At 42.7% G+C, this 12,084-nt stretch overlaps 1 protein-coding gene across 1 annotated transcript; it reads left to right on the top strand.

Annotated features, from left to right (window-relative positions):
* Positions 1-571: 571 nt before the first annotated feature.
* LOC124007919 (zinc finger protein 629-like) lies at positions 572-10,645 on the top strand. Its single transcript, XM_046318797.1, has 2 exons — positions 572-879; positions 7,917-10,645. Exons 1-2 carry the CDS (start codon positions 714-716, stop codon positions 9,542-9,544), a joined length of 1,794 nt encoding a protein of 597 aa, XP_046174753.1. The 5' UTR covers positions 572-713; the 3' UTR covers positions 9,545-10,645.
* Positions 10,646-12,084: the final 1,439 nt, after the last annotated feature.

Genomic DNA, 12,084 nt, shown 5'->3' with positions numbered 1-12,084 from the left:
ATAAATACAGTATGGGGATGAGGTAGTTAGATGGGCTCTTTACAGATGGGCTATGTACAGGTGCAGTGATCTGTGAGCTGCTCTGACAGTTGGTGCTTAAAGCTAGTGAGGGAGATATGAGTCTCCAGCTTCAGTGATTTTTGCAGTTTGTTTCAGTCATTGGCAGCAGAGAACTGGAAGGAAAGGCGGATGTAATGATTAAACAGTACAGCGTATTGGAGGAAACTCACTGGTCTGCTGTTCAAAGTCCGTTGATGTTCTCACATAATTAGAATATAAATTCCTCCGTTTTGTCATTTCTGTCATGCTGATGAGAAAATGTTTGGACTGATGTGATTGATACATCAAATAAAATGTCAGAAAAGGTCTCCTTGCTCTTGTCCTAGAGTATGTTTCATCAGATTTCACCTAATGCTGCTCTTTGATGATATTTATTTAATATTGTATAATGTTATAAAGTCGACTCCTGATGATCCTAAACCAGTTTCTACTGGTTTGTAGGCTGCCCCCAATCCAGCTGGCGGCGCTATTGTTTTTTTTCCGTGTTCGCTACCCGCTTACAACCAAGGAAAACATTTTTTAAATTATTACTTGACTAGAACACGGAAATAGGATTGGAGAAGACTTTGTTTTGATTTTACATTCCTTGTGTGAAGTAAAGAAAGACATACTGACTGAACTAAATAGGCTACCCAACTCCCTTTTGACTGAAAATGTCTAAACTACAGTTGTTGTGTGTGTTTTTAAATGAGCGTTTATCGGCGGCTGCTGTGGAGATTTTCGGTGCAGTTGAGAAAACGGTAGTGGAGTACCAGGAGGAGAATGATCGGCTACGGAGACTGCTGGGGATCACACCAGAGATACCACTATGTAGAAGAGGTGAGTATATAGATATGCTGGTAACTAGTTATAGTTCTACTTTATTTATAAACTGTTTGGCTAAAGTGAGTCACTGTGAATCCATTTGAAGGAACAGTTAGCTAAGCTATTTAATGTAAGATCCACCCGTGCATCATTTAAAAGGTGTGTGTCACGAAAAACGTATTGAAATAGCATAACTGGTTGGCTTCGTCATTCTGACGCAGACGCAATTTCATTGGAGATATTAGATCTTTCTTTTGATCAGCTGGGGGTTAATGATCAAAGGCCATTTCCAAGTTAAAGGACCCATGAACACGAACATGTGAAATTCATAGAAGCATGTCAAATGTATATATTAATAAAGGCATAAGACACATGTTTTATTTTATTTTTTTAGGAATAAGCAAAGGCTTTGATTTCTGGTTAAAAATAAATACATGGAAAAGGGGTTTTAAACATTTACCAGGCAAATATATAAGAAATACATCAAAACACAATAATACTGAAGTTAAGACCACTAAGGAAGGCCAACTCATTTAAACTCATTTTAACTATGTTTCATTTTGCAGAAATGATTTGCCTAATGTGAGTTTTTAGGAGCATTACCTTGTTGTCTTGTTATTGTTACAAAAACCCCACATACAGTTAGTAGCTCCAATAGTATTGGGACAGTAACACATTTACATTGTTGTTTTGGCTCCGTTTTGACTACATTAATACCACATAAGTGAATTTGATTAATACACATTGAAGTGAATTTGTCCCAATACTTTTGGTCCCCTAAAATGTGGGGATTTTGTACAAAATGTGTTGTAATTTCTAAACGGTTCACCCGATATAAATTAAAGTTGACAGTCTGCACTTTAACCTCATGGTATCATTTCAAGTGCTGGAGTACAGAGACAAAAAAAAAAAAAAAAAAAACATTGTCACTGTCCCAATACTTTTGGAGCTCATTGGATCTTTAAGAATCGTTTTCTAATTTCTCTCCCTCATGAGGAAGGATAATGAAAGTTTACAGAAGTAAGAACTATATTTGGACCTACCAATTCATTATTGTGTTTGTTTATGATTTATGAAGTACTTAAAAGTGTCATTCTGTTACGGAATCCATAATATTTCCATGCATTTCTGTGTAGTACAAGATCAGGGACCCATGATGTCATTCTGTTATCAGGTGTTAATCCACTTCAGGGTCAACTTAAACAGGGACCCATGTTATCAGGTGTTAATCCACTTCAAGGTCAACTTAAATATACACTGAACAAAACTATAAATGCGCAAACTGCAACAATTTTGCAAAGATTTTACGGAGTAACAATTCATATAAGAAAATCAGTCAACTGAAATAAACTCATTAGGCCCTAATCTATGGCTTTTCAGAGATATGCATCTGTTGGTCACAGATACCTTTTTAAAAAATGGTAGGCGCGTTGATCAGAAAACCAGTCAGTATCTGGTGTGGCCACCAATTTGCCTCATGCAGCGCGACACATCTACTTTGTATAGCATTGATCAGGCTGATTGTGGCCTGTGGAATGTTGTCCCACTCCTCTTCAATGGCTGTGCTGAGTTGCTGGATATTGGTGGGAACTGGAACACGCTGTCTTACACGTCAACCCAGTGCATCCCAAACATGCTCGAACATCCCAAACATGGGCGACATGTCTGGTGAGTATGCAGGCCATGGAAGAACTGGGACAATTTCAGCTTCAAGGAATTGTGTACAGATCCTTGCAACATGGGGCTGTGCATTATCATGCTGAAACATGAGGTGATGGCCGTGGATGAATGTCACAACAATGGGCCTCAGGATCTCGTCACAGTATCTCTGTGCATTCAAATTGCCATCAATAAAATGCTATTGTTATGCCTGCCCATTCCATAACCCCACCGCCACCATTGGGTACTCGGTTCACAACGTTGACATCAGTAAACCGCTCACCCACACTACACCACACACGCTGTCTGCCATCTGTCTGCTATCTGTTGAAACTGGGATTCATCCGTGAAGGGCACACTTCTCCAGTGTCCCAGTGGCCATCGAAGGTGAACATTTGCCCACTGAAGTTGTTTACGATACGGAACTGCAGTCAGATCACGACCCCGTTGAGGACGACGAGCAAATTGTCTTCCCTGAAGATGATCCCTTTCTGACAGTTTGTGCAGTTACTCTTCAGTTGTACACACCCACAGTTTCATCAGCTGTCTGGGTGGCTGGTCTCAGACGATCCTGCTGGTGAAACAGCCAGATGTGGAGGTCCTGGGCTGGCGTTGTTTACACGTGGTCTGCGGTTGTGAGGCCGGTTGGATGTAATGCCAAATTCTCTAAAATGACGTTGGAGGTGGATTATGGTAGAGAAATGAACATTAAATTCTCTGCAACAGCTCTGGTGGACATTCCTGCAGTCAGCATGCCAATTGCACGCTCCCCCAAAAGTTGAGACATTTTTGGCATTATAGTTGTGTGACACAACTGCACATTTTAGAGTGGCCTTTTATTATCCCCGCAGAAGGTACACCTGTGTAATGATCATTCCTTTTAATCAGCTTCTTGATATGCCACACCTTGGCAAAGGGGAAATGCTCACTAACAGGGATGTAAACTAATTTGTGTGCAAAATTTGAGAGAAATAAGCTTTTTGTGCATATTGAGGATTTCTGGAATCTTTTTTTTCAGCTCATGAAACATGGTATCAAATTAAATAAAATCAAATTTTATTTGTCACATACACATGGTTAGCAGATGTTAGTGCGAGTGTAGCGAAATGCTTGTGCTTCTAGTTCCGACAATGCAGTAATAACCAACAAGTAATCCAGCCAACAATTCCAAAACTACTACCTTATAGACACAAGTGTAAGGGGATAAAGAATGTGTACATAAAGATATATGAGTGAGTGATGGTACAGAGCAGCATAGGCAAGATGCAGTAGATGGTATTGAGTGCAGTATATATATATGAGATGAGTATGTAAACAAAGTGGCATAGTTAAAGTGGCTATCCTAGGAATACCTAGGATAGGATAAGTAATCCCTCTCACCCCCCTTTAAGATTTAGATGCACTATTGTAAAGTGACTGTTCCACTGGATGTCATAAGGTGAATGCACCAATTTGTAAGTCGCTCTGGATAAGAGCGTCTGCTAAATGACTTAAATGTAATGTAAATGTAAAATGTAATGATACATGTATTACATAAGGATGCAGTCGATGATATAGAGTACAGTATATATGTATACATATGAGATGAATAATGTAGGGTATGTAAACATTATATTAGGTAGCATTGTTTAAAGTGGCTAGTGATATATTTTACATCATTTCCCATAAATTCCCATTATTAAAGTGGCTGGAGTTGAGTCAGTGTGTTGGCAGCAGCCACTCAATGTTAGTGGTGGCGGTTTAACAGTCTGATGGCCTTGAGATAGAAGCTGTTTTTCAGTCTCTCGGTCCCAGCTTTGATGCACCTGTACTGATCTCGCCTTCTGGATGATAGCGGGGTGAACAGGCAGTGGCTCGGGTGGTTGTTGTCCTTGATGATCTTTATGGCCTTCCTGTGACATCGGGTGGTGTAGGTGTCCTGGAGGGCAGGTAGTTTGCCCCCGGTGATGCGTTGTGCAGACCTCACTACCCTCTGGAGGGCCTTACGGTTGTGGGCGGAGCAGTTGCCGTACCAGGCGGTGATACAGCCCTACAGGATGCTCTCGATTGTGCATCTGTAGAAGTTTGTGAGTGCTTTTGGTGACAAGCCGAATTTCTTCAGCCTCCTGAGGTTGAAGAGGCGCTGCTGCGCCTTCTTCACGATGCTGTCTGTGTGGGTGGACCAATTCAGTTTGTCTGTGATGTGTACGCCGAGGAACTTAAAACTTACTACCCTCTCCACTACTGTTCCATCGATGTGGATAGGGGGGTGTTCCCTCTGCTGTTTCCAGAAGTCCACAATCATCTCCTTAGTTTTGTTGACGTTGAGTGTGAGGTTATTTTCCTGACACCACACTCCGAGGGCCCTCACCTCCTCCCTGTAGGCCGTCTCGTCGTTGTTGGTAATCAAGCCTACCACTGTTGTGTCGTCCGCAAACTTGATGATTGAGTTGGAGGCGTGCGTGGCCACGCAGTCGTGGGTGAACAGGGAGTACAGGAGAGGGCTCAGTACGCACCCTTGTGGGGCCCCAGTGTTGAGGATCAGCGGGGTTGAGATGTTGTTGCCTACCCTCACCACCTGGGGGCGGCCCGTCTGGAAGTCCAGTACCCAGTTGCACAGGGCGGGGTCGAGACCCAGGGTCTCGAGCTTGATGACGAGCTTGGAGGGCACTATGGTGTTAAATGCCGAGCTGTAGTCGATGAACAGCATTCTCACATAGGTATTCCTCTTGTCCAGATGGGTTAGGGCAGTGTGCAGTGTGGTTGAGATTGCATCGTCTGGACCTATTTGGGCGGTAAGCAAATTGGAGTGGGTCTAGGGTGTCAGGTAGGGTGGAGGTGATATGGTCCTTGACTAGTCTCTCAAAGCACTTCATGATGACGGAAGTGAGTGCTACGGGGCGGTAGTCGTTTAGCTCAGTTACCTTAGCTTTCTTGGGAACAGGAACAATGGTGGCCCTCTTGAAGCATGTGGGAACAACAGACTGGGATAGGGATTGATTGAATATGTCCGTAAACACACCAGCCAGCTGGTCTGCGCATGCTCTGAGGGCGCGGCTGGGGATGCCGTCTGGGCCTGCAGCCTTGCGAGGGTTGACACGTTTAAATGTTTTCCTCACGTCGGCTGCAGTGAAGGAGAGTCCACATGTTTTAGTTGCGGACCGTGTCAGTGGCACTGTATTGTCCTCAAAGCGGGCAAAAAAGTTATTTAGTCTGCCTGGGAGCAAGACATCCTGGTCCGTGACGGGGCTGTTTTTCTTTTTGTAATCCGTGATTGACTGTAGGCCCTGCCACATACTTCTTGTGTCTGAGCCGTTGAATTGAGATTCTACTTTGTCTCTATACTGACGCTTAGCTTGTTTGATAGCCTTGCAGAGGGAATAGTTACACTGTTTGTATTCGGTCATGTTTCCGGTCACCTTGCCCTGACTAAAAGCAGTGGTTCGTGCTTTCAGTTTCACGCGAATGCTGCCATCAATCCACGATTTCTGGTTTGGGAATGTTTTAATTGTTGCTATGGGAACGACATCTTCAACGCACGTTCTAATGAACTCGCTCACCGAATCAGCGTATTCGTCAATGTTGTTGTCTGACGCAATACGGAACATATCCCAGTCCACGTGATGGAAGCAGTCTTGGAGTGTGGAGTCAGATTGGTCGGACCAGCGTTGAACAGACCTCAGCGCGGGAGCTTCTTATTTTAGTTTCTGTCTTGGGGCGGCAGCGTAGCCTAGTCGTTAGAGCGTTGGACTAGTAACCGGAAGGTTGCGAGTTCAAACCCCCGAGCCGACAAGGTACAAATCTGTCGTTCTGCCCCTGAACAGACAGTTAACCCACTGTTCCCAGGCCGTCATTGAAAATAAGAATATGTTCTTAACTGACTTGCCTGGTTAAATAAAGGTAAAATTTTTAAAAAAATAGTTTCTGTCTGTAGGCAGGGATCAACAAAATGGAGTCGTGGTCATCTTTTCCGAAAGGAGGGCGGGGCAGGGCCTTATACGCGTCGCGGAAGTTGGAATAGCAATGATCCAACACGTTACATGTTGTTTATATTCTTGTTCATTATAGTTTTTTCATTTTTTATTACTCTGTGTAATATCATAGCTGACATCCCATTCTTTCTGCAGACATCTTTGAATCTTGACTCAGAATATATATTTAACCGTTTTTAGAAAACTTGGGTCACATAAAAAACATACAGAGATTTTACCGTCATTCTGCACTGTTCTTCCAGTAAATATGTTTTTGTAAAATTTTCATTGGACTTTTAAAAAAAGTTGTCCTTGTGCAAAGAGTTGTTAACTTTGGAATTAATAGTTTTTGTTTGTGTTATGGGATTTTCATCAATAATGACTAAATGAGGTATACTGCACTATAACTGGCAAGAATTCTACCCGGTCTTTCTTGCACTATTAAATCATGTTTGTTCATTAGGAAGGGGTTACATGGCATGGACCTAGGAAGAAAGGAATGTATGTGGAGATAAGAGAGGACATGGAGGGCTCCTCCAGGGTTATGGTGTTTGGGGAGCCTGGAACCGTCAGTTGAGGGGTTATAAACTGTGGTTAGACTCATGAGAAACTCCCTGTTGGTGTGTATGTGTGTACGTGGTTTAAGATGATAGGAAGGAATGGATTTGTGAAAACTTTGGAGCTCTCGCAAATAAATTGGAACCTGATCAATTGTGAGCTGGGAATTCTGTCTGTTTTTATTTAAGACCAGAACTTTACAAACTCTGGGTATCAGACAGATAAATATAATTTTGGAATTTATGAACACTGATTAAATAATTACTTGACAGTTTGGCATACATTTAAAAAATAAAACTCTGCGTCTCAGCTCTATCTAAAAAACAAAACAATTGGTTCTTGATTGTGATACGTTTTTTGGAAACCTAAAAACTGAACTTCATAATCGTCTAAAAATAACCAAACAAATGATTCGAGCCAATGCTTGTTTTTAATCCCACTCTTTGTTTCCTTTCGCTCAGGAAGTGTTATAGTTCAGGTCAATGTGCAACACTAAACACCTCTGTGGGAATCTGTGGTAAAACAGCATCGGTGTATATTATTTTGGGTTGATATAAAAGTTGAGTTTCTAAGATTTCCAAAACCGTATTGAACACAATGGTTATTAAGGGTTAGACAGAGTGTCAGGACTTTTGTACACATTAGCCACAGCGAGTTCCATAGTAGGAATGAGAACCCAAGTCTTATATGGGTTGTGGTAAGAAGAACATATACCTAGTTGGACTCAGACAGGTCTACAGGCTGTGTAGATCATAGACATCCATGCTAATAAAGCCATTTGATATTTAAAATCATAGACATCTAAAATTCATCTGTATGATTAAAGTGTTATATTTAATTACGTGGTACATAAATAATGTCTGCTCCTCCTCTCCTTCCCTCCAGACTCCTTGCAGCTCTCTGTCTCTGAAGAGGAGGTTCCCCCTGAGCAGCAGCACTGTGAGGAGGAGTGGAGCCCCAGTCTGGAGCAGGAGGACCCAGAGACCACACAGATTAAAGAGGAACAGGAGGAAGTCAGGACCAGTCAGGAGGATGAGCAGCTTCAAGGGGTGGAGCCTAATATCATAGAGTTCCAATTTACTCCTTCCTGTGTGAAACGTGATTGTGATCAGGAGGACCCACTTCAGTCCTTGACTCTTCCTCAAACCAAGAATGAGGAAAACAGAGAGAGTGACTCTAAACCAGTGGATCTCAAACCTTTTGGCACTGTGATCCACATTAAGGGTCTCTACATTCCCTGTAACCCTCCAGATAATCAAAACAATGCCTCCAGTCACAGCTCAGCCGTAATCAGCAACCCAGAAGGACTTGACAGCAGGTCACCATTGGGTCCCAGTCCACCATTGGGTCCCAGTCCACCATTGGGTCCCATTCCACCATTGGGTCCCAGTCCACCATTGGGTCCCAGTCCACCATTGGGTCCCAGTCCACCATTGAATCCCAGTCCACCATTAGATCCCAGCCCACCATTAGATCCCAGCCCACCATTGGATCCCAGCCCACCATTGGATCCCAGCCCACCATTGGATCCCAGCCCACCATTAGATCCCAGCCCACCATTGGGTCCCAGCCCACCATTGGGTCCCAGCCCACCATTGGGTCCCAGCCCACCATTGGGTCCCAGCCCACCATTGGGTCCCAGCCCACCATTGGGTCCCAGCCCACCATTGGGTCCCAGCCCACCATTGGGTCCCAGCCCACCATTGGGTCCTAGCCCACCATTGGGTCCCAGTCCACCATTGGATCTCAACTCACCATTGGAAGAACACTGTTCCAAACCCAGCACCACGTCTAGAAAAACTCGCCACTGCCGTGACTGTGGTGCAACGTTTCCTCTGAAAGCTGACCTGCAGAGACACGTGACTCTCACCAGGAAGACACCCAGTGAATGCCGCTTCTGCCAAAAACGCTACAACTCCACCTGTAAACTGAAGGCCCATGTCCGACTCTGCCACGTAGAGAAACTCTGCACCTGTTCCATTTGTAGCAAGTTCTTTAAACTCAAAAAAGATCTTTCCAGGCACATGAGGACTCACGCAGGAGAGAAATGTTTTAGCTGTGGTGATTGTGGGAAAGGCTTCAGTCTCAAGAAGACTCTAACCAGACATAAACTGATTCACACAGGAGAGAAACGATTTAGCTGTGGCGACTGCGGGAAAAGCTTCAGTCAGAAGGGGAACCTAACTGAACATATACGGATTCACACTGGAGAGAAACCTTTTAGCTGTGGCGACTGTGGGAAAAGCTTCAGTCGCAAGCACACTCTAAACGAACATATACGGACTCACACAGGAGAGAAACCATTTAGTTGTCGCGACTGTGGGAAGAGATTCAGACACAAGAAGACCCTAAACAATCATATACTGACTCACACAGGAGCGAAACCATTTAGTTGTCGCGACTGTGGGAAAAGTTTCAGTGTGAAGAGCAATCTGTTTATGCATGTTAAAAACATCCACAAAGCAAGAAAACTATTGGGGCATTCACATCCGAAGTGGAAAACTTCCCAATAAGGAAGCTGCAATTCAAATGCTTTATTATCTAAATGTTGACTGTGTGTGTGGGGCAATGGAGAGAAACAAAATGGTGCAGTTTGAGGCCATGTGACGGAGAGTGATGCGGGCCCTGGAGATGGGAGTGTGCGCAGGTGGGTCTGGGCAGGGGAGATGTTGTGGATGTCTGTGCGATGTTGTCGTTTGAATGTTTTGTGTGTGTAAGAAAAAAAAACAAGGAAGGAAGGAAGGAAGGAAGGAAGTCGCAAGTGTGACATGATTGTGTTCAAACAAAAGCTTTTGGAAGTCGGAACAATTCTTCGACCATTAAGATTTTAGCAAGTTAGATAAGCTAGCCAATGTTGCTAACAATACATTTAGCAAGCTTGCTTGAAGGTGCAGTCTGGGATCTTAAAGGGATACTTTGGGCTTTTATGATTTAGGCCTTTTAGGGTTTTATTTTACAAATTGTATGTCTCTGCATCCAGTATGAAGGAAGTTGGAGGTAGTTTTGTGAGCCAATGCTAAATAGTGTTAGCACAATAACTGGAAGTATATAGTATCTACTAGCATGCTAGCAGTTGCCATAAACTACCAGTCATTGCGGTAACACGAGTTAGCAACTTCCTGTAAACTGCATGCCTAGACATAAAAATGGCATCTATGAGTTCATCTGATTCAGGGGAAGTAGATAAAGGGCTTCATTGCCAAAATCCTTAAGTATCCCTTTAAGCATTTACATGTTTAAAAAAAAAATCATATTGTACAAATTATTTGTAAAAATTCTCAAATTCTCCCAACTCCAACAAAGCCAACAGCACATGAAGGCCCAATTTTGTTCTCGGGAATGGATAAGAATTGGGCTGCCCGTGTAAATAAACACTGTTGGTGTGTTCAGGTTATTATATGTAACTCAGTTGGTAGAGCATGGTGCTTGCAACGCCAGGGTTGTGGGTTCGAAACCGACGGGGGACCAGAAGGAGACATTCTGCATAAGAGCATCTGCTAAATGACTCAAATGTAAACAGGACTTCCTGGTTGTTTGTTTTGTAAAGTCTCTCAGGTGATGAGGATGGTAAGATTGGTGTTATTGATACATTAAAAAATGTTTATACTTTTAACAGAAAATGTCTCCTTCAATTTGTCCAAGAGTATTTATCAACCATTTTTACCTAATGCTGCTTATTAACCTCTATGGGATCGGTGTCCAGCTAATGATCCATCATTTATGACATTCCTGGGAGTGTTTAAACGTACATCTTTTATTACCATATCATTTTTGTATGTTATGTACATGAAAATGTATCAATTGACCAATTCGGCACATTGTGGTGAGACTTTTGAACAGTAATGCAATGGTTCATTGAATCAGTTAAACGTTGCACATACACTGCTGCCATCTAGTGGGCAAAATCTAAATTGCACCTAGACTCCTTTTACATTTCAAAGATGGAGAAAAAAAATAAATAGAAAACGCATGTTTTTTTCTTTGTCTTGTCTTTTAACAGATCTAATGTTATATTCTCCTACATTCATTTCACATTTTCTCAAACTTAAAAGTGTTTCCTTTCAAACGGTATCAAGAATCAGCATATCCTTTCTTCAGGTCCTGTGCTTACAAGCAGTTTTTTTTCTTCATTTCAGGCGAAAATGGGGAAAGAAAGTGTCCGATCCTTGATGTTTAATCTTCAATAGAGGAATGATATTCACTGAGTATACAAAACATTAAGAACACCTGCTCTGTCCATGACACCTTTTTATTACCTTAATTTAACTAGGCAAGTCAGTTAAGAACAAAATCTTATTTTCAATGACGGCCTAAGAACAGTGGGTTTACTACAACAAAGTACTGAGTAAAGAGTCTGAATACTTATGTAAATTTGTTATTTCCACTTTTTAAATTTGTATAAATTAGCAAACATTTCTAAACTTGTTTTTGATTTGTCATTATGGGGTATTGTGTGTAGATTGATGAGGGGGGGGGGACAATTTAATACATTTTAGAATATGGCTGAAATGTAACAAAATTTGGAAAAAGTCAAGTGGTCTGAATACTTTCCGAATGCACTGTGTATAGGTTATCATTGGATATTACCGCTCCAGAGGACAGACAGGAACATGGTGTGGTATTAGCACCCCCTGTGGTTCTCTATGATATTACCGCTCCAGAGGACAGACAGGAACATGGTGTGGTATTAGCACTCCCTGTGGTTCTCTATGATATTACCGCTCCAGAGGACAGACAGGAACATGGTGTGGTATTAGCACTCCCTGTGGTTCTCTATGATATTACCACTCCAGAGGACAGACAGGAACATGGTGTGGTATTAGCACTCCCTGTGGTTCTCTATGATATTACCGCTCCAGAGGACAGACAGGAACATGGTGTGGTATTAGCACTCCCTGTGGTTCTCTATGATATTACCGCTCCAGAGGACAGACAGGAACATGGTGTGGTATTAGCACTCCCTGTGGTTCTCTATGATATTACCGCTCCAGAGGACAGACAGGAACATGGTGTGGTATTAGCACCCCCTGTGGTTCTCTATGATATTACCGCT

This window comes from Oncorhynchus gorbuscha, linkage group LG21, assembly GCF_021184085.1.
Source record: "Oncorhynchus gorbuscha isolate QuinsamMale2020 ecotype Even-year linkage group LG21, OgorEven_v1.0, whole genome shotgun sequence".
In the NCBI taxonomy this organism is placed as follows: domain Eukaryota; kingdom Metazoa; phylum Chordata; class Actinopteri; order Salmoniformes; family Salmonidae; genus Oncorhynchus; species Oncorhynchus gorbuscha.
Note: the sequence above shows the minus strand (reverse complement) of the source record. Positions and strands in the feature narration are given on the sequence as shown.